We start from the raw sequence: 23227 nt of genomic DNA on the forward strand, positions 1-23227 counted from the left end.
AAAATTGCCTTTTTAATTTGTGAGGAACTTTCTCAAATATGACCTTTCTAGTGCTGAATGAAAAGTCATTACCTGAAAATGACTCCCCAAAGAGCTGGAGATTATTTAACTTGTTGTGAGCCCCAGCATCATAAAAGTGAGATCTTTGTCTTGGAAAATAAACAGACTAAATCTTTTTTAAAAAGCTTTTATTTTAGGTTTAGGGGTACATGTGTAGGTTTGTCATGTAGGTAAACTGCCTGTTGCAAGGGCTTGGTGTACGGATTATTTAGTTACCGAGGTAATAAGCATAGTACTTGGCACCTAGCTTTTTTCTGCTCCTTTTCCTCCTCACACCCTCAACCCTCAAGTGGGCCCTGGTGTCTCTTGTTCCTCTCTGTGTGACCATGAGTCCTCATCATTTAGCTTCTACTTATGAGTGAGAACACGCAGTGTTTGGTTTTCTGATAAACAAACTAAATCACCCTAGAAAACGTATTGAGATGTCCCTATGAGTCCCTCCCGCCTGTAGGGTTCTGTATCATAGGATCCATGCACTCAACTTCATACATAAAGCAAGGACTTAAGGAGAGCTTCTCCAGTACCACATTTTGCACCATCGTTTTCTATTCAGAGATGCCAGAGGCAGTATTTTAACAAGATTAAAGGAAAGTTTTAATAGCTTCATTTAAAAAGTTCTTATTTTTCCACAGTATCACAACTGTTTTCATTTTTCATCCACCTGTTTGTTCTTTGTCCGTTTGCCTAGTCGTTTTTATCATTGTAATCACGACATCCTGTGACTGTGCTCATGAGGTCTGTTTATTTCCACTTTACGTAAACTTTTCAAAATGACAGTTATTTCGTACTCGCTGTCGCCCGAACGTAGACGGTAGGACACTTCAGGAGCAATCGACCCGAAGGAAAAGCACGATTCAGGCCCCGCCTGCCTCGGCTCCACCTCCCCCGCGCCCCTCTCCCAGGGTCTCGGCCGCGGGACCCCGCCTTCCAGGCCCCGCCCCGCTTTTTCCCTGGCCCCGCCCCGGCCCGTCGCCATGTTGTTCCCTCCGCGCTGGACGGGAGCAGCTGAGCTGGAGCCTGGCTGCGCTACCGCTGCTGCCTCCTGCTGTGCAGGTCCCCGACCCTCTCTCTGTCCTCATTGCACCCAGACGGGCCGGCCCAGAGCTCCCGGGTCGTCTTTCGTGTGGCCGCAAGGTGAGCGGGACTCGGGACTCCTTCGGGACCGGGCGGAGTGCGCGGGTGTCGGGGTCTGAGGGGGCGGCTCGGGCCTCGGGCAGCTGGGGCGGGGTGCGGTGCGCGCGGGGCTAGCGCGGGTCACAAGGCCGCCCCGGGAGAGAGGACGGCTGGTTGTCTGCCTGCCTCCTGTCTGACGCAGGAGGAAAGACGGTCCCCACACCCTTGGGGAGAGGGACTCACAGAAACACACACACATACACAGGGACGCACACAAACATTGGAGAAAGGGAGATTACAAAAGCTTGTACACCCGTGCGCATACACACGGAGAAATACACCCAGTCACCTGGGAACACACGTACACGCCAGCCTTTCCCCAACCACTCCGGGACACACATCCACAGACCCCAAACCAAATCCTACACCCGAATGATTAATGTAGGGAAAACAAAGGCGCTCCCAGGACTTGATTTTGGCGACCTCTGAAGTTCCACCTAGCAGAACGTGTTTGCTCGATGTCTTATGACCACTCGGGTGAGGAATTCGGAAAGTAAAGCCAATCTTAGAGGCTGCAGGCGGTTTGGGGGCATTATCTGATTCAGACGCTGGCTAACGTTTCACAATCGCGTTCCCTTTTTTCCTCCAACTTGGTAAGTAAAAAGGCAAGATGAGAAATTTAAGTGCTGAACTTAATAAATAGTTGGTGGACGTATTGCCTTTTTTTTTTTTTTTTTTTTTTTTTGGTAAGGGATGACACATCTCGTGACTACAGTTCTTTTGAGGAATAACTTTTCTGCTAGTTTCCAAATCGGCACGTGACCACAATCTTTTCATAGGATTTTAGCGTCCTGATAAAAATCAATGGGCAGAATTTGATTGCTTCTTTAAAAATGTGTTTGTCCTTCGGTCTCTGGCACCATTGTAATGGAAAATCCCTACATTGCCTGTACTCTCAGAAGCTGTCCAGTGGAGCAAAACTAGAGATAAAGAAACCTGGAACGATTCAGTTAGGAACTTTTAAGAAGCCAGCCTTTAGTTTTTCCTTTAGAAGATTATGAAGTCATCATGATTGCTTCTCTAGATCTTTAATGTGTTATTTGGATTCCTAAATTTAAGACAATGCTGTGGCAGTCTGGTGCTTTTAGTTTTTTGTGTCTGCTGTAGTAAATTCCTCGTTTATACTACAAAGTTTCTCTTTTGGAGACTTTTGGGATCTGGGCATATTTTTTCGTTTATTATTGGGAATGTTAGAGTAGATAGGCAAAAACTAAGTAGAACGTCATTGGCTTTGACTCCAAGCCGGGTTTTAGAGATAAGGGAAATAATACCTTAGTACTGTCACTTCTTTTCCAACCTCTCTCATCTGTTTGTTTCTATCTCAACCATTTCTTCTGTCTAGACTGCATTACTCTGGAGGCCTAAAGATAAGATCCTTGAGTTCTCGAAATTATTATTTTTTTTTAGCCTCCCCTCATTTCTGACCATTTATTGAGCACTCACTCTGGCGGCGAATATTCCGTATGTGTAAATCCTGTACGTACATCATTTCATTTAATTTTCATAGCATTTCTTCAGTAAGAGCTCCATGTTACAGTTGAGGAATTTGGGGGGGGGCATAGGAAGGTTCAGTCTGTTTTCCAAGATGACCCAGGTTGTGATGGGGTGGAGCGGGGATTCAAAGCAGGTCTGGGTAATTTTAGAGTAGTAGTTCTCAACTGGAAGAGAGGACAATTTTGTCCTCGTAGGAGACATTTGGCAATGCCTGGAGACATTTTTGGTTCACACCTGGGGGCAAGGGAGGTGCTGCTGACATCTAGTGGGTAGAGGCCAGGGATGCTGCTAAACATTCTTTTTTATTTTTATTTTTGTTATTTAATTTTTAATTTTTGCTGCTAAACATTCTATAACCTACAGGACAGCCCCCCAAAACAGAGTTGTCTAGCCCAAAATGTCACTAGTGCCACAGTTGAGAAACCCTCCTTTTCAGCAGTCCAAGTAACCCCAGAGCTTACATTTCAACTGCTTTTGTAGTTTTTCAAATGCAGTGTCGTTTTCCTATTTGGTGATACCTCATCATTTTAACAGTGAGCAGGGGAAAATTCTCTCTACTAAGAAGCATATTCACTTGAAAGATTAAAGAGTGAGTGGCTGGGCACGGTGGCTCACGCCTGTAATCCCAGCACTTTGGGAGGCCGAGGTGGGCGGATCACGAGGTCAGGAGTTCGAAACCAGCCTGGCCAACATGGTGAAACTCCGTTTCTACTAAAAATACAAAAATTAGCCAGGCGTGGTGGCGGCTGCCCGTAATCCCAGCTACTCAGGAGGCTGAGGCAGGAGAATCGCTTGAACCTGGGAGAGGTTGCAGTGAGCCGAGATCATGCCATTGCACTCCAGCCTGGGCAACAGAATGAGACTCCATCTCAAAAAAAAAAGAAAAGAGCAAATAATTTCTGGTAGCAGAATCTGTTTTTTGTTGTAAGGCAAAAATGACAAAAAGAACTTAAGAGCTATTCAGAGCCATTAAAGTGGACTTAGAAAGTTTAGTTTGTGCATTATTTCAGTTGTCTGAGCAGCCTGTGGGGCGCTGATACAGAGATGCTGATGAGAAGGGCAGTGGGGAGTCCCAGCCTTCCTGAAGCTTACAGTCCAATCACAGTCATAAGATTAGGTTCTGACATCATCCTAGAACAGAATTTATTGCCTGGGCTACTCAAGGACAGGGGCCAGGTGTTCATTAAAAAAAACCAAAACAGGCTGAGTGCAGTGGCTCATGCCTGTAATCTCAGCGCTTTGGGAGACCCACACAGGAGGATCACTTGAGCCCAGAAGTTTGAGACCAGCCTGGGCAACATAGTGAGACCCCCGTCTCTACAAAAAATAAATTAAAAAAAAAATTAGCCTAGCTCAGTGTGGTGGTGCATGTCCCACCTACTCTGGAGGCTGAGGCAGAAGGACGGCTTGAGCCTTGGAGTTCAAGGCTGCAGTGAGTCATGATCACACCACTGCATTCCAGCCTGGGCGATAGAGTGAGACCTTGTCGCTAAAAATATAATAATTAAAGTAAACAACTCCACACTCGGCACAGAAGTACCTGTGTCATGGTGTTTACTGTGGGCAGACTTAGATAAAATGGGGAAAACTTGATGTATGTGTTACAGTTTTGTACGGTTAACCACGTGTGAATATTTACAAGAATCAAATTGAGAAGCCATTCTTGTTGAGCATAAAATTCATCCTTAAATTTCACCTCACCAGACAAATAGTTATGCCTGCATTTTACCACTGGAATCGAGAAATAAATGATGAATTTTTTAATGGCTTTTCCATAACTTTCTGGTGTTTTCCAGTCTTTTTTTTCATGCCTGTCTAAGATCAGGCCTTTCAAAATATGTACTGCTTCATTCTGGTGGCAGAATTAACTGTTAGGTGAACTTTGGGAGGGAGTGGTTGACTGGAGCAGTCAAAAAGGATCGCATCTCTTTTTAGGCATCACTGAGTGTTATTCACGCAATCAACATGGCATCTTTTTGTCGGTAGCTTTGGCTTTTTACTCATGCCAATACACAGCACGTTCTTTGCTGATGAATAGATTTCTCTGCCTCTTATCAGGAGTTGTCTGCTGTGGGGTAGGGAGGATGTTGAGTTACACACCTCAAAATGATTGCTAGTGCATACACATGGAATCTAACAAAAGTGACGTGTTTTATTCTGGGAAGGGTCGAGAGAAATTGGTGCCAGAGTTGTCTTGTTTGATCATTAATTGGCTTGCTCCTCCGGCCAACTTAGGTCACCACATTTCCTTCTGGGTAAGATGAGATGGCTGTGCTTTATAATCTCTAGGAGATTATATGACAGAGGCAGCAAATTATTAGCTTCCAAGTAGTTCTGCCCAGGCAATGTGTTAGTTAAGCAGCAGGAGGAAGTAAGCCAAATGGAAGTGTGTGTGTGTTTGGGCAACGCATCTAACTTGAAAGGTGTATAGATAATAGACTCTTCAGTCAAAACCAAGCATAAGAGAATAGGATTTGTGACTGAGTAGGCCATCAACAGAGAACATTTATTGAAGACTTTTTTGTAGAGGAGTGAGGGTGAACTCAAAAAATGTTTCAGGGAGTTTGGTGGAAAGCTATGATGCAATTGGAAGGCGAGGATGCCTGAGGGAGGAGACATGGAGCCACCTAGGTGTGTAGGCAGAGGGCAGGGAGGTCGGAGGCGGTCCCAGGTGGTGTTGCCAGAGATCCCAGGGGTACCAGGGCTAGTTAGATAACTTGGAGCAGAAATCTCTGTTTCTCAACATGACTCTTGATACTGCGCATGTTGTGAAGCTGTGTGCTCTGGGTATTTCCACATTCTGGATTTTTCAAATCCTTTTGTTAATTTTTGACCATGGTGAGTTCAGGCGTTATTATTATGTTGCTTATTATGAATACAGTGAGGATGACTAGGTATAAATGAATGTAAGTTAGGTAACAGCTAGATCTGCCTGAGGTGGAGAGAGACTGGGTGTGTATTTTGGAAAAAAAATGGAGAAGTGAAACAGGCTGTTCAGGCTTCACATTCTGGCTGCATGGAAGCCAGCTCATTGCATTCTCCAGGAGTTCTCTGGGAGTCTGTGGACACAGACTCCACTTTTGTCTTAGGCCTGACTCATACAAACGTATTCTGTTGTTTGACAGGGCATAGAGAAACACTATAGAACAACTGGACACATTCATTTCATTGCCACATTCTTTATTCAAGTGTAACAGAGAGCAAAACAGTATAGAGGAGTTGAACTGACTACTGTATTTTAATTTCAAGTTCGTGTGAATTGGATTAGATTTTTGGGTACGGAAGCTAAGGTAATTTCCAAAAGGTTAGTGCCCATAAGACTGTCTATGTTCTCAGAGTTAGAAAAACCTGGGGAAAAAAAAAGCCTTACAGACCTCTGTTTCTACAACTTGCTGTGCAGAACTCTAACAGATAGGAGTGTTTATGCAGCTAGGTGACTGCTCTGGTCTGTGCAGTTTCACACCTGTGTATTTGATCAGATGTATATACCTGGAAATACATACATAATGTGGTTCGAAGTCAGATTAGAGCTGCCTGAGGACTACCCATTGGTGAATGCAGAACATTCTTTGGAATGAGTGCTAGTATTCTTAAATAACATTTAAAAATAGTTGTTTGGGAGCAAACAATTGCCACCCTCATAATCCACTTTAATTTGTGCTCGGTACTTGATTTTTATCACGGCAGTCCTGGAAAACCTAGCTTCATGAAGATACGATGTCATCGAAAGGAATGCAGTGCAATCTAATTAACTCCCCTCCAGTGGGGTGCCCTACAAATGTCAAGTGTCTGTGTTTCCCTCAGAAATTTAAAATAGCCTGCCCTGCCCTTATGAATTTGCCATGATGCTTTGGGGCACCTCAGCATGCAGTTTGGGAACCTTAGGATTAGAAGTTGGTATTATTGGCTCTAGTTTATGGACTACAAGGTATAGCGGTAAGGAGAAAAGGCATCAAAGTCCGTTTTTAATTCTCCATCCCCCCTTCCAGTATCTGTAAGCTTTTCCCTTGGGCCCCTCATTTCCCCCAGAGCTTTGCAGTTTTGGGATGCTACCCTTTTAGTTGCTAAGCTGAGGGGAGGGACAGACAGGAAAGAGACTGCAGTTCAGGTTTCCTGTGAAGATCGTCCCTCCAGCTCCACTTTCCTTTGTGCTTTCTCTCCATTTTCTGCTGGGTGCACTTCTTTAGGAAGTGGGTCTGCTAGGGTGGCACAAGGATGTGGGTCATGGAATCTACAGCCTTTCAGGGACCCCTCAAGCCTCCGGACCCGGCCTGTCTGGAGAAGTCTCGAGAAGTGCCCGTGTGCTGTTCAGCTCTTTTCCAGTTCTCTGGTGGGAATCAGCTTTCTCATTGTTGGCTGCTGCTTTCCGCATTAGATTTCATTGTCTCTTCACTCTGTCACTCCACTTTCTAAATTTTGCTTTCCACTTTCTAAATTTTGTTGCTGTCTTGCATCTACAGTTGTTCTTTCTTGGTGTTGTTTTTGGATTTGTACCTTACGTAGACCTTTTCTGTCACTGGGTGGGAGTGAAGATAACACATACTTGACCTGCCCTATTTAATTAGACCTGGGGAAGTTTGTGGACTTCTGTTTATTGATCTATAAAACATGGATGATAGTGTCCAACTTGCAGATAATTTTAAGGTGCTATATGCCAGGTACCTAGTAGATATTCAGTTAATAGTGGCTGCTAATATAATTACAGCCATAGCATTTATTATTTGAGCAAGCAAGGCAATAGCAATAGGTAGTGCGAAAAGTGGACATATTTCATGTGTGGCTGAATGAAGTGCATAAGAGAAAAGAAGAAAGAGATTTTCGAAATGGAGAAAATAATTAGCTCAGTTTTAGATATGTTGAATTTGAACTACCATCAGGGTACCAGATGAACATACTATACAAGGGGTTGCAAATTCTTGTCTGGCTCAGACATGCGGAGGTAGACTTTAGGAATCACTGATTTTTATAGCCCAGGGAGATACCATCTGGAAACAGGTAAGGGTTTCAGTCTCGTGAAATAGCTTCATGAAGAGCTTGTCAGGAAAGGGAGCTGTCTATGTTGAAGAAAGCTAAGGGGCCAAGGAGGAGAGAAGGCAGAACCTATTATCAGAGTGGTTTTACACAGGATCAGATGTGTGATCCTGTGTAAGACACTTTCCCAGTTAGGCCTGTTTCCTTATTTGTTTTTAAAAAACACTTGAGGCCAGGCACGGTGGCTCACACCTGTAATCCTAGCACTTTGGGAGGCCAAGGAGGGAGGCTTGCTTGAGCCCAGGAGTTCAAGACCAGCCTGGGCAAGATGGTGAGACCTTGTCATTACAAAAAAAAAAAAAAAAAATTGAAAAAAAAATTAGCCAGTCTTGGTGATATGCACCTGTACTCCCAGCTACTCTGGAGGCTGAAATGGGAGGATCACTTGAGCCCGGGAGTTTGAGGCTGCAGTGAGCTATGATCATGCCACTGCCCTCCAGCCTGGGTGGTAGAGAGAGACTCTGTCTTTTAAAAAAAGAAAAAAGACTTGGGTACCCTTCCAAGATTTTAGTTCATGCACATTCAGACAGATGGCTACACCTGAGAGAATTCACTGTATACTAGCTGGGCCTCAGGTGGAGATGCTGGTCAAACTTGCAGGTGTTTTCTAGAAACATACACAATAAAGTCCTGAGAGAAGAACTTTTCCCTGTATTCACTTTAGGGTTGTATGTGCCGTAGGGCATTCAGATGAGGACTGAGAAAAAGCCATTGGATTAGCCATTAGGAGGTCTTTGGTGACTTTTGCTGACAATCAGGGGAAAGGATGGGGTGGAAGCCCTGGTGTCCTATAAACTGAGCAGAGAGTTAATCAGGTTTGCAGGCACATTGAGAAATGGGTAGTGATGGGCAGAGTGAGGTTGGGCTTGGAAAGCTTTCTGTGAGAAAAGTCAGTTTCAACACTTCGATAGGGGCAGACCTGGGGGATCATTGACAAAGTGACAGTTACATTGGATAAACTGAACTTGATGAAGAGCTGCCTGCAGTGTTGAGCTGGTGACAACTTCCCTGCAGAGTGGTATTTGGGAGCCTCTAGTCTAGTTGAGTCCTATTTACTGGACATAGCTGCCCCTCTTTAAATATATCTTCTTAGGAAATCCTCACTCCTTGTAATTAACTTCTCTAACAGTAAAGAAGTTTCCTTTTGCTGTGGCTCCATGCCTTGTGGAGCTCCTCACTTAGTGAGTTTGTATAGTTCCCCAACCCCTAGATTTGTCTGCTGTAAATTAAAGACATTTGGTTTCTTATCTAACTGGAAGGGAGGCCTCAGAACCAGTGTTTCTTTAGGTGATAGCAGAACGTTGCAGATCATTTTTGATTTGTGTTTTGCTGCTTTAATATATTTTTCTGACATGTATGTTCAAATTCATTCCTTTCATAATTTGTTTTTCTTCCTGAAATATCTACCTTTAATTCCCCATGTTCTCATCTTGTGACTTTTATCTATGTCTTTGCATTTTAATTCTGTCTTCCAAAGTGCACTCTTTTCTTTACTGTCAAAAAGTATTGTAAGTGCCTTTTACAGGTAAGTGTCTTATCGCAGGTAGATTTATGCTTGGTTCTTAAAACTTAAGCAAAACAAAAAAAACATTATCCTCACTTCTCAGGACTAGCAGTTTCCCATGAGTAAGGCTGTTCACTGAACTATCACAGTTTATGGTCAAAGTGTGATATTCATAAAAGTCTCATGGGTGAGGGAGAGAAAGAGGAAATACTGCTAAAGACAGAAAGTCTTGAAGGGTGTTATGAGCTACAGAAATGGATCACACATAACATACAAATGATGCAGGCATGTAGCAATCATTTCTTGGTGTCCAAACTCCTTAAGATCTGATGAAACATTTTTTGTTCTTTCCAGAAAAAAAGCGCAAGCACACAAGCTTCCACCAATGCTCTCATCCTTTATTTCACATGTGATTCTAGGGAGTGTATTTTCCCCCTGAAGCTCATTTCATGGACTCCCAATTAACCACACTCTAGGCCTGCACTGTCCAACACAGTTCCCACTAGCCTCATGTAGCAATTTAAACTAGTTAAAATTAAATGAAAAATTCAGTTCTTCAGTTAGACCAGCTACTTTCCAGTGCTCAATAGCCACATGTGATTAGTGGCTACCATATTAGACAGTGCAGATTATAGAACATTGTTGTCATTGCAGAAGGCGCTGTTGGATTCTGCTGCACTATAGTTTCATGATGGTTTAAGATTTAGTTCCTTAACCAAGTCTTCTTTTTCTTTTTTTCCCTTCTCACTTCCTCCCTTCCCACTCCCCCCACCACTATTAGTGATTAGTTAGCATACCTACAGAGGTGCCTTGTTTTAAGAAAAATGTTAACATATTTCTTAAAAGTTAAATTAGCTGATTCAGCTTCAAAAAAAGTTACTTAATTGAAATAACTTCTTTCAATAGGGGAGGTGCTCTGACATAGTGATAGTATGGTTTGATAATACAGTTTTTCTCCTCTAGCTGCCTCCTGTTCTTGAGGTAATGCTCAGTGATTAACTAGATAGGACTAGATAATTTATTTCACCTTGGCAGGTCTTGCCTCCAAGTTGGCCTATTCCTATGGTATTTCCTTTTCTTTCTTTTGCTTCTTCCTGCACACTAAATATGGTATTTTCTGACAGTATTTTTCTTAATTCTTTATTTATTTTTTTTTGGTAACTTCTTGCTGTAGAGCTGGTACCCATTACACGTAATGACGTTCCTTGACTTGCTTCTTGCTCATAAATTTCCGTAAGACAATCAGGAAGTTTTTAGAAACAAACAGTGGAACCAATTAGGCTGTTAAGTGAGACACACCTAAATTAAGCTATGAGGAAATAAATACAGCTCCAGCAAAAATAGAAATAATTTTCAGATTATCCATGCTTTTGTTTCCCTGGTTTTCTTTGAACCTCATTTCCTCAAGCTATGAAGTGAAATGAAGTGGTAAGTACACCTCTAAGTAGGACATTCAGGGTGAATCCAAAGGAACTTGTGAATTTGACAAAAAAAAAAAAAAATTGTTCCTAAATTTAAACCAAGAGTGATAAATTCATTTTAAGTTTTTGGAGGGGTTACAGAGTATGTGTTTTAAAATCTCAAGTTTTGAGAAGGCAGTTTACAAATGATGTCTGCTCTCCCTTTGGCAGCTTATTAAGGAATGTAGTCGTTTTTCAGCATTTGCCAGCTCCCTGTCGCAGTCAGTCAATAGTACTTATTTTAAAGTGGGATTCTCACTGGGATTGCAAGTAAGAATCAATTTTTTTGTTCCTACCCACACATTTTAATAGACCTCAAAAAGAATGCGGGGAGAACTGATAGAGAAACAAAGAATTTTAAGTACAGAAAGCACAAATAGAATAATAATAGAATAACAAGAATAAAAGAGGAAGTAATATACTCTTCGTTCTCAATTTAGCATTTATTTGCACCTCACCAAATGTAGAGCATTGTACGAGAAGTGGCAGAACAAAAAAGGGACAAGTGAATGGATGCAGTTAGGTGTTGTGTGTCCCTCCCAGGGAGTTGACATTGTAATTAGGAAACAGACACATACACAACTGAAGGTAATTAGAGCATAAGTAAATGAGAGCTGTAAAGAGGTGGAAATGATGAGAGCAAAGAAAAGAGAAAGATTAGGTTGCTGGGGCGGCCCTGGCTTCCTACATGAGGTAATCTGGACTAGGCTTCTGATGACTAAGACTGTCGTAGCTGTTGAAGTAGGGAGGGGCCTCCTAGGCCAAAGTAACAGCCCGAGCAAAGATATGGACAGAAAATGCCAGCGATAGGTGTGGGGATGGTGAGTAGTAGGGATATAATTGGGACAGGCTTGTAACTGACGTTGGATAGCTCTTTGATTGCTATGCTCAAAATCTTGTATAATAAAAATAATAAATAAATGAATTTAGTTATCTGTAAGAATGGAGATAATTAGATCCAGGACCGATAAAAAAAGTCTAACTTCAATCACATACACAGTCATATTAGAGATTTATATTCTTTTTTTTTTTTTTTTTTTTGGAGACAGAGTCTCACTCTGTCACCCAGGCTGGAGTGCAGTGGCACAATCTCGGCTCACTGCAACCTCTGCCTCTCCAACAGTCCTCCTGCCTCAGCCTCCCCAAGTAGCCGGAACTACAAGCATGCACCACCACACCTGGCTAATTTGTGTATTTTTTGTAGAGATGGGGTTTCACCATGTTGCCCAGGCTGGTTCCTGAACTCTTGGGCTCAAGTGATCTGCCCATCTCAGCCTCCCAAAGTGCTGGGATTACAGGCATGAGCCACCGTGCGTGGCCAGCAGATTTAAATTCTTGATGCTTGGACCTCGAGGCTTTCTATTCTTCCCCTTGGTTTATTGTAGGGTATGGCTTTCGAAGCCAGCAAGGGGTTGGAGAAGGCCAGAGAAAAGGGTACTACTGATAAACTATTCATGAACAATTGATAGTATAAGATAAAAGTACATAATGGAAAAGTTGGGAAAACAGTGTTATAAGAAGGAAAGGGTTAACATAAAATGTTCTTTTGTCTTTTGAATTTTGCCATATCTGCTGGCAATGTGGTTCATTTTTTTTCCTGCCAGTGACCTGCTTATCCAACTTTACATTCAGATTAGTGTATGACACTTACAGCATATGTTGGTACCAGCACGTGGTATGGGAATCCTAAAGTAGTGTCTGTTGTACATGTAAATGATTTATTTAAAGGGATGCTGCTGAAGGGACAGGGAGAACATTTGTAGCTCTAGTTGTGTAAATCTAATTCTAGGGTCATATTTTTAATTCTCAGGAGATTTGCATATATATTTTCACATACAGTAAAATTTTTTTTTTTCAAGGTAGGGTCTCGCTCTGTCACCCAGGCTGGAGTACAGTGATGTGATCACAGCTCACTGCAGCCTTGGCCTCCCCAGGCTCAGGTGATCTTCCTACCTCAGCCCTCCGAGTAGCTGGGACCACAGGCATGCGCCACCATGTCCAGCTAATTTTTGTATTTTTTGTAGAGGTGAAGTTTCACCATGTAGCCCAGGCTGGTCTCAAACTCCTGAGCTCAAGTGATCTGCCTGCCTCCGCCTCCCGTAGTGTTGGGTTTACAGGCGTGAGCCATGGCGCCTGGCCGAATTCACCCTTTTAAAGTATACAATTGATTGGTGTTTATAGTATATTCACAGAGTTGTACAACCATCACTACTATCTAATTCCAGAATATTTTTATTACCCCCCTAAAAAAACCCCATACCCATTAGCAGTCACTCCTCCTTTACCTGCCACCACCCCCCGCCCCATCCCTTGACAACCATGAATCTACTATCTCCATATTTGCCTATTCTGAACATTTTATATAAATGGAATCGTACAGTAGGTAGCCTTTTGTTCTGACTTCCTTCACTTAGCATAATGTTTTTGAGGTTTATCTACATTACAGCATTGCATGGATGTATGCCGCATTTTATTTATCCATTCATTAATTGATGGACATTTTCTTTTTAGGGGAAGGTGGTTTGATAATAGTATGGGTATGCATTTTTTTGGTGCAATCTAAAACATTGACAACTCAGAAATGTATGGACATTTCTGTAATTGGATAGTACATATCCATGTAATGTGAGTTAAGAGAGCATGTTTCACTTTTATTAGACATAGTAGGCATGTCAATTACAGAATTCCTTATGGTAAATGGTAGAGGCACGCACAGGGTGGTTAGGAGTGTCAAGGAAGGGGGTTCAGTTGGAGATGTCCAGTAGTTGTTCGGGAGGAGGTGAGGTCTAGCTGCATCCACATGGCTGACTAGGAGTTAGACAGGTAAAGGGCCAGGGATTTGAACGTGAACAAGGTAAAACACGAAGTCATATAGTAAATATCTTACTGGAGGATCAAGTGTGAGGTATAACCACCTCAATTTTCATTCGTAAGCCCAGCTGACACTGTTAGTAGTGGAGAGGGATCATAGCAGCATCCATCCCAGCTTGTCCAAGGCCTTCCTCCCCACCTCACCCACAGCCCTTCTCCCATTGCATCCAGTTAGCTTTCTGGACTCCTTATCTGACCGGGTCACCCACTGCTGAAGCTGTTTCAGAGGGTCCCCATCTTTCCTAGAGTACAGGCAGAAATCCTTCCCATGGCTTCTACTCGCCTCCCTGCTCCTGGGCCTCTTCCTTCAGTCCTGTCTTTGTAGCATACTCTTCACTCTCTAGCCTCGGGCTGCTCGGGCCTACCTTGAGTTCTCCAAGTTCATACCAAGGCCAGGCTTCTTTGGCAGGGCCTTGGCATGAGTTGGTTCTACTTTCTGGTTCCTGCTACCTCCTCTTTTCTCATAGTTTTCTCTTGTTCCTGCTGAGCTTAGCCTGTGGTCAAACCTAGTTCCCCTGGGTCAAATCCACCTCCAGCGGAATCAGACTTTGGTGAGGGCTGTGTTCTCATGGCAGCACGTGGCTAAAATGATCATGGAGACATAGCTTTGGAACACATCACACTAGAAACCGATGTACAGTCTCTCATTAACACAGTGTAACACAGCCTAGTTTACCTCTGATGTTGGAAGTTACCTCTTTTTCCTTAACGGTAGCTCAGCAAGTGAAATAGTTGGCTCGTGTTACAGGATCATGTTTGCATGTAAATTAAGTCCCCCAGGTGGCTGGACTCTTATGGACTCAGGCAACTCCGTTAAGATAGTGGCACGGGGAACCTGAGTCTGATTGAGAGAGCCCCAGGTTTACACATTGTGCGTCTCACTCACTGAGGGAGATGGTGGGCAGAATCCCTTGCACTGTTTTAAGTTGTTCTTTGATTTTTGGTTGAGTGTGAGTAGTTGTACTTTGTACCATATACCTCTCATTTTGTGAGGTACAGTTGTGATTTAAATGCATTTTTGTGTGGATGTCACCTTCACCCAACTACAAGCTCCACAAACTTGGGACTGTATGTGTGGCTTGTATCCTCAGGGTCTGGCTCATAGTAGGCACTCACTAAATACTTATTGAAAAATTCCTTTCCCAATCGTTCTACCAAATGGTAAGCTTCTGCAAAATTTGACTGATTCCATGTAAAACATGTTTTAAACTACTTAAACTCTAATCAAGCATAGACACATGTGCTTTATGCTACATGTCAGTAAGATTGGAGATTACTAGTTCTGTCAGGTTAACCTTGTTCTTGAGCAGATTTTGAAATAAAGCAAGTGGTTGAAAGATTATTACCATTTGCAATTGCTTATTTTCATTCTACCTGCAGCAACAACAGTAGAATCCCAGAAACAGACGCATAGGCAGTTGGGATTGACGTAGCCTACTGGGTTAAGTGCCTGGGCTTTAGAGTCAGTCGGCCATGTTCATATCTTACTCCCACCTTTCATTAGGTGTGTGACCTTGAGCATGTATGTAACCTCTCTGAGTCAGTATCCTCATGTGTAATAGGTACTAAGAAACTTGTGAGGAATAAACACAGTGTTGTAGCTTGCATAACATACTGGGCTCAAGGCTAGCTGCTATTGTTGTTTCATCTTCAACCCCAAATGTCAGGATTTTGAAGAGTCTCATTTTATTATTGATTGAATTTATAAGTTAAGGACTGCTATATGTAAGTCCCACAAAAATGCCCTTTGCTTTAAAAAGTGGTGGGTGGGGAGGGTGGTTGAAACCTTTGGTTCAGACCAATAGAGGCTAGTACTTTAGCACAGTTCCACATAGTGATCACTGGGAGACTTTGACATTGAATTTGATCTCTAGGACTAGGATCCTTCAGCTTCCTAATGTAGGCCTATATCATCCTCTAATTTGTTCTGCCTATTGCCCTTATTGAAGGTTGATGTAAGACATGACCATAAAAAGAACCTGTCTGTAAAACTGCCAGTGAAGACTTCTTCATGTATTCATTTCACAGACACTCTTGCCCTCCTGTAATGAGCCTGGCACTGTGATGAAACGCTTTTCCCGTGTCGTTTGAGTGCATCTTCTCAACAACCCTAGGAGGTAGGTACTGTTGTCACTGTTGTTCCCATGAGGCTTCAGGATGTTAAATTGCTCGTCCATGGGGCTGTGCTCATGGCATTTGGTGCCAGGAACAAGTTTTCTTTTCTGACAGTGTGCTTTGATTTGCACAGAAACAAGAGCGTTTTCATTTTTGCCTTGGCTGCCCTGAAGCTGGGCTACCTTGAGCCTTAGCTTGACCTTTCCTATATCACGTTGGTGCCCCTCCCTCACATGGCCCTTTTCTGTCTTCCCTTTTGTGTTATCTTTATTTTATTCTCTGGAATATGACTCATTCTGAGCCATCCAAAATTTGGGCAAGTTTTGAAGAATGAATGAAATATTACACACTTCCTCTTGATATAATTTCATAGCTGTCTCTGAATATAAAACTTTGAAAAGAAGATGAGTAAATGAAAAACTTTGAAAAACGCAATGATTAAAGTAGAATATTTGATTGTATGAATTTTTTGGGCTGAGAAAGGTTATGGACAGTATTCAGGTTTTTAAGTTAAGAATCTGGCTGCTAATAGAAGTCAGATACTGTACTTTAACATTTTAATTCTTCATTTTACTCTTAAAATTATGATAACATACACTGCTAAGGTGAGCTTTCTAACTTTTTTGTGTAGTTAATGATGCTTGAATTGAACAATTAAGGTAAAATTTATGACCTATGTAATATGCTTTTCTTACATAGATTTCTTTTTTTTTTTTTTTTTTTTTTTTTTAGATAGAGTCTAGCTCTGTCCCCCAGGCTAGAGTGCAGTGGTGCAATCTTGGCTCACTGCAACCTCCACCTCTCGGGTTCAAGCAATTCTCATGCCTCAGCCTCCTGAGTAGCTGGGATTACAGGCATGTGCTACCACGCCCGGCTAATTTTTGTATTTTTAGCAGAGATGAGATGAGGTCTCACTATGTTGGCCAGGCTGGTCTCGAACTCCTGACCTCAAGTGATCTGTCCACCCCAGCCTCCCAAAGTGCTGGGATTACAGGCATGAGCCACTGTGCCTGGCCCCTTATTCAGATTTCTTTATAGAATTTAGCAGAATTACTAATGTTTTAACCTTGGTGAAAATTGCCTTTGGACAGTCATTTTAAACTGTGAAGTATAAAAGACTTCACATTACCTTTTTAGGCAAATATTGAAAATAACGTAGTAGGATCCCTTTATTTATTTAACTTATACTAAACAAATTTCAAAGGATTTTACTATTTTTAAAGAAAAAATAATATTTTTAATGTCCATAAGCTGATTGTGGTTATATTAATGTATAGATCGAATGAAACTGGCTTTTGTTAGATGTCACTGGTAAATAAGATGGTGTGTACAATGATTTATATCACCATGTGTGTTTTTATACAACTCTACAGTTAGAGAGATATTCATGTAGAAATTAATTATTTTAGCAAATGCAAATATATTCCCAGTAGGAAATCTGGTAGGCCTCAAACTGTAGATGGGAAATGTAAAAAATTGTACCCTATACTCTGTTTCCTGGTGGGCTGGCATGCCCCAAATTCATTTGGTCAGAGTGAGACAAACTAGGAAGTCCCACATTATTATGAAAAAAGAACTATCAAAGTGTCTTGACAAAATTACAAATTACCACTTTCAAGGAATTTCTAAAACTTAATTTAGTAGATACATGCAACTAATAGTCTGGGTGGGGTTTGTTAGATTGCATGATCTGGCTTATAATTTGATATAAAGATGCTAAAAATTTAGTGATGTACAGTAAAACTTTGTGTCTGGTAAGGCAGTTAGATCAGTAGAGACTTAATACTGGAATAAATGATGTCTGTTGTACTCTCATAACCCAACATGGAAATTGTGTGAAAGGAACAACATTTGGAGAGTTGCTGGGGCAGGGTTCCCAGTGGAGGTGATGACCATGCTGAGCAGTTCTGAAGGCACAGCGGTTCATTGGGGGGTCACCAGCAAGGAGCAGCATATGCCAGGGTGGAGGCAAGAGAGTGTGGGGTGTGCTGAGTGAGTGGAATTGAATTTCAGTTCCGGGTGATGGTGCATTCAGAATGACTGAAGCAGAGACTGTGAGGAGAAGGTGGCTAGAGTGCGGCTGGCCAAGAGCAGGGGCCAGGTGTCTTGCCTTAGAAGTTGGACTTAGTCCTGGATCTCTGGGAAACAACCCACTGAAGAATTCTGAGGAGACATTAGATAGACGGTTCCCCTATGTCAAAATAGTTGGTTTGCTTTCATGGTTTTCAGTCTTTTCTCTTTAAGTTGAAGTTGTTGAAGCAAGATGCCAAAGAATTAAAGCAGCCAATTTAGCACATTGTTACCTATGTCAGGAAAGTAAGGGGCTTGGGACTGTTTCAGGTTTCCTCTTTAACATTAATAGTCTGGATATTGAATATAGCAACACATTTGAAATTGAAAAAGTCTCTCAAAAGGTATGCACCTTAACTGCCACACACTTGTGTTGGACAGTTTAAATTGTATTAATATTAATTATAGTAGTAATTACTGTAGTATTGTTTTGTTTGTTTTTTGAGATAGAGTCTTGCTTTGTCACCTAGGCTGGAGTGCAGTGGTGTGATCTCAGCTCACGGCAACCTCCGCCTCCCAGGTTCAAGGGATTCTCCTGCCTCAGCCTAGTACCTGGGACTACAGGCGCTCGCCACCACGTCCAGCTAATTTTTTTTTTTTTTTTTTGTATTTTTAGTAGAGACGGGGTTTCACCATGTTGGCCAGGCTGGTCTCGAACTCCTGACCTCAAGTGAGCTGCCCGCCTCAGCCTCCCAAAGCGCTGGGATTACAGGTGTGAGCCACCGTGCCTGGCCTGTAGTAGTAATTTGAAAGAACCAGTAAGAGGTAGGGACTAAGGTATGTCCCATCATTTTTTAATAGTATTTTCCCATTCACTTGATTTCTAACTATACAAGTGACTACAAGGTTTTTATCAGAACAGTGGGGCATGTGGCTAGAAATGCAGAATTCCTACATGTTACAGTAAGTGTTCGATTACACTATAGTTGCTCACATTGCATATAACCAGGAGACAGCCAGACAATGTTTACTGCAGTGATTTTACAAATTCATCCTGGTCAATATAACAATTATTGTTCATGTCTTTATTGCCTTCCCATGGAGGGATTCATAATACCTACTTTCCTATTAAGGTTATTGACCAAATTTGCTCTAGATCTGTGCTCTCCAATTGGCTCATTAAATGTGGCTATTTAGTTAAAATTGAAGAAAATTTAAAATGCAGTTTTTCACTTCCATCAGCCACATGTCAAGTGTTCCACAGTCACATGCGGCTAAGTGGCTGCTATATTGGACATTTCCATTGTTGCATAAAATTCTCTTGTACAGTGCTGCTCTAATAGTTATCTTCTTATATACATTTTAGTATACTTAAAAACCATTTAATACTAAAGTACAGATTAAATGATACAGTCTGATTCGAAATAACTGGGGAGAAGGGAGAGTTGGAGGGGTTATGGAGGAAACAAGATTTGCCATAAGTTGATAATTGGTGAAGCTGGATTTAGAGTTCATGGGAGCTCATTGTATTGTACTCATTATGTAGAAATGTTGTGTATGTTTTAAATTTTTCACAATAAAAATGTAAGCAGAAGGATTAACCAGGAACTGTGCTCCCACCAGCACCTAGAAGTAGCTGTCTGTCAACGGGCATCTGAAATCTCACCCCCCACAGGCTGGCTCTTGTAGTGTAGTAAAGTTTTTAATCCTGCCACAGGACTTCTAAGGAACACATATAGTACCACATTTTCATTTAAGGTTTATTTCATTCTACCTGAAAACACACAAGTAGCAGCAGTCTCATGTTCCTTAAGTGTTTGAACTGCCCAAGTGAATCTTGTGGGTAGAATGTGCTAGATTATATTAAAGTAAAAATTCCATTGCTGCTGACATTAATTTGAACAAATTCAAAATAGTGTTCTTAATGAAGAGAATAAAGTCCATTTACTCAGTGGTTGGTTCATATTTTATTTCACAGCTGGATAAGTCAGTTTCTGTCTCTGGCTTTCCTGGTTAACAGCACCTGTGTCTGAAGGGAGGCGGAGGGAGTAGTAGAGAAAGTCCCTGGTACGAGAGAGGCCTTAAGTGAACACCATCACTGTGCACCAAACGGCTGTTTGAAGTTGTTAAGAGAAACATGTGGGCCGGGCATGGTGTCTCACGCCTGTAGTCCCAGCACTTTGGGAGGCCAAGACAGGTGGATTGCTTGGGCCCAGGAGTTTGAAGCCAGCCTGGGCAACGTGGTTGAGACCCTGTCTCTACAAAAAATAGAAAAATTAGCAAGGCATGGTGGTGTGCACCTGTGATTCCAGCTACTTGGGAGGCTGAGGTGGGAGGATTGCTTGAGCCTGGGAGTTCAAGGCTGCAGTAAGCCAAGATGGTCCCACTGCACTCCAACCTGGGTGACGGCGAGATCCGGTCTCCAAAAAAAAAACAAAAACAAAAAACATGCGAACTTTGGTCTCCTACCCATCTCTAACAAATGGTGGGGCTTAACTATGAGCAGAGAGGGGCTTATCATAGAGTAACGGTTCAGAGCAAGGGCTTTGGGGTCAGACTTGGGCTTGAGTGCCAGCTTCACAGTCAACTGTGACCTGAGAAAGGGGAAGAGTGAGCCCTTCCCAGCTGTTTCAGAGAATAATGGTAGAGTAGTAGCCTGCACATGGCTAAGTGCTCAGTAAACAACGTCTTATTATTAGGTATTCCCTGGGGCCATATGTTTTATTTCAGCTAAATGCTGATATTCATAGAATCATGTAGAAGAATGTGTAGGTATAAAGGAATGTAATGGTGCCTTTTTATTTTACAGGGTTCTTGAAGCTTTTGAGATTAACAATGGCAGGAAAATCATCACTTTTTAAAGTAATTCTCCTTGGAGATGGTGGAGTTGGGAAGAGTTCACTTATGAACAGATATGTAACTAATAAGTTTGATACCCAGCTCTTCCATACAATAGGTGTGGAATTTTTAAATAAAGATTTGGAAGTGGATGGACATTTTGTTACCATGCAGATTTGGGACACAGCAGGTCAGGAGCGATTCCGAAGCCTGAGGACACCATTTTACAGAGGTTCTGACTGCTGCCTGCTTACTTTTAGTGTCGATGATTCACAAAGCTTCCAGAACTTAAGTAACTGGAAGAAAGAATTCATATATTATGCAGATGTGAAAGAGCCTGAGAGCTTTCCTTTTGTGATTCTGGGTAACAAGATTGACATAAGCGAACGGCAGGTGTCTACAGAAGAAGCCCAAGCTTGGTGCAGGGACAACGGCGACTATCCTTACTTTGAAACAAGTGCAAAAGACGCCACAAATGTGGCAGCAGCCTTTGAGGAAGCGGTTCGAAGAGTTCTTGCTACCGAGGATAGGTCAGATCACTTGATTCAGACAGACACAGTCAATCTTCACCGAAAGCCCAAGCCTAGCTCATCTTGCTGTTGATTGTTAGATTGTTGATGCATTCTAACCAACTCACACATATACACAAAATCAACATGGGGATGGAGAAGAGAATTAGCGTTTGCAGCAGTGTATCATCTACTAATAAAATTAAACTAATGTTGCTGCTTCATTAGTTGGTGGGAGAAGGGACACATCCACTCATGGAGGAATATATTTACTCAATAATGGCACCTTACATTTATAAATTGTAACGGTTGTCTAATAACGTTTCTTTAATTTAAATATGTAAGTTGCAGAGCTAATAAATGAAATGACCAAGACTTTAATTATAATAAAAATAAGAAACTTGACTATTCTAGAAGTTATACTTGGATTTTTTCCTGGGAAAATGGAGAACTCCTTTTTATATGTGTATGTTTTTATGCAATTAGCATTGTATTCTTGGTTCAGGGAAATACTTTCCTAAAGCAATAATGTTAGATATTAAAGATTAAAATCTAATGTATTTGCAATGCATTGTTAATTTACTTCTTCATTCTCTTCAAAATGATTTAACCATTCCTGTTTTCATTCTACATACTAGAATTACTCTCAGTAGTAATTACTCATCATTTGTGTGCCATTCATGCACCCCCACCCCCATAAATCATGTTCCACAGTCTCAGGCGGAGGGTGGGCACCCAGTGGTACAAGAGTTGCTTCATACAGTCTGTAATACATTCAGCTAAATTCAAGTTGTCTATGAATGGAAAGCCTTTCCATAGATAGAGTTCAGTTTTAAGAAAAAGGCTAACTACTGAACTTGGAGAACAGACAAATGTGCGTTTGATAACTGATGTAATAATCACAATGTACTGTGTGGAAGATACAAAATTACAATTCGATTAATGGACTAAATATTTTTGTTACTTTCTTGACCCTTGGGGAAAGTCTCTTAATTGAAGTTAAAACATTCCTTTATAACACAAGACACAAGCTAACTTTATCACTCTCAGAAGAAATACTAAGAAGGATTGTACTTTGTGAGAGGGTAAATGAAGACATCTTTATTCGGCGATGTATTTACTTAGTGTCTTCTCTATCACTGAACATTTAGTGATTTGCTCTGAAGGAGATTTTTTGTTAACAAAAAGACTTGTTGCAATTATCACACTTGATAAAGCAAATTGTGGTCTTTTGTGGATGAAGTTCATATGCTGTGTGGTTGGTGACTATCTGATTCTATGGAGGCTAACCAAAGCCTAGACTGAGTGTGGATGAGACCCTCAACTGGGGAGTGATGGGGATATCAAAGGACATGCCGGGTGAGGGGAGCTGACTGTCATGTAGGGAGTGAACCACTGCCCCCCACCAGAGATACAGTTCAGTTTTAAGAAAAAAGGCAAGGCCGGGCGCGGTGGCTCACGCCTGCAATCCCAACACTTTCAGAGGCCAAGGCGGGCGGATCACGAGGTCAAGAGGTTGACACTATCCTGGACAACATGGTGAAACCCTGTCTCTACTAAAAATACAAAAATTAATTGGGCATCGTGCCTGTAGTCCCAGCTACTCGGAAGGCTGAGGCAGGAGAACCACTTGAACCCGGGAGGCGGAGGTTGCAGTGAGCCGAGATCGCACCACTGCACTCCAGCCTGGTGACATTGAGACTCCAGCTCAAAAAAAAAAAAAAGCAAACTACTGAACTGGAGAACAAACGTGCATTTGATAACTGATGTAACAATTACAATGTGCTGTGTGGAAGATACAAAATTACAATTCATTAATGGACTAAATGTTTTTGTTATTTTTCACCCTTGGGGAAAGTTTCCTAGTTGAAGTTAAAACATTCCTACTATTACTTGTCTTAGAAGAAAACCTTTTTATATTTCTGTACAAACTTTTCATTTTAATGTTATGACACCACCATGTAAGTTCTTACACAATATCTGTGTCTTGTAGAGTAGTAAAGTGTTAAATAGAAAAACACACCAGTGTGGTACCCAGTGAAAGGTGGTGTCTGGAGAGTCAGTGGTTTCTGGAACTCTGGACTGTCAACCAGGAAGTGTTGAAGTGAATGAAAAATTAAAGAGCATGGGTAATAGCATGGGCAGAGCAGAGATTGAGACGA

The 23227-nt window shown here is 41.9% G+C and overlaps 1 protein-coding gene across 2 annotated transcripts; it reads left to right on the forward strand.

The window, feature by feature from the left end:
- The first annotated feature begins 1017 nt into the window (after positions 1 to 1017).
- On the forward strand, positions 1018 to 21475 carry RAB9A (RAB9A, member RAS oncogene family). Of its 2 annotated transcripts, XM_024240792.3 has the most exons (3): positions 1160 to 1194; positions 15622 to 15710; positions 20528 to 21475. In XM_024240792.3, exon 3 carries the CDS (start codon positions 20554 to 20556, stop codon positions 21157 to 21159), a length of 606 nt encoding a protein of 201 aa, XP_024096560.1. In that variant the 5' UTR covers positions 1160 to 1194; positions 15622 to 15710; positions 20528 to 20553; the 3' UTR covers positions 21160 to 21475. The 2 variants fall into 2 exon arrangements, with proteins under 2 accessions (XP_002831436.2, XP_024096560.1); XM_002831390.6 differs by lacking the exon at positions 15622 to 15710 and having other exon boundaries at positions 1018 to 1194.
- The last annotated feature ends 1752 nt before the right edge of the window (positions 21476 to 23227 follow it).

This window comes from Pongo abelii, chromosome X, assembly GCF_028885655.2.
Source record: "Pongo abelii isolate AG06213 chromosome X, NHGRI_mPonAbe1-v2.0_pri, whole genome shotgun sequence".
Taxonomy (NCBI): domain Eukaryota; kingdom Metazoa; phylum Chordata; class Mammalia; order Primates; family Hominidae; genus Pongo; species Pongo abelii.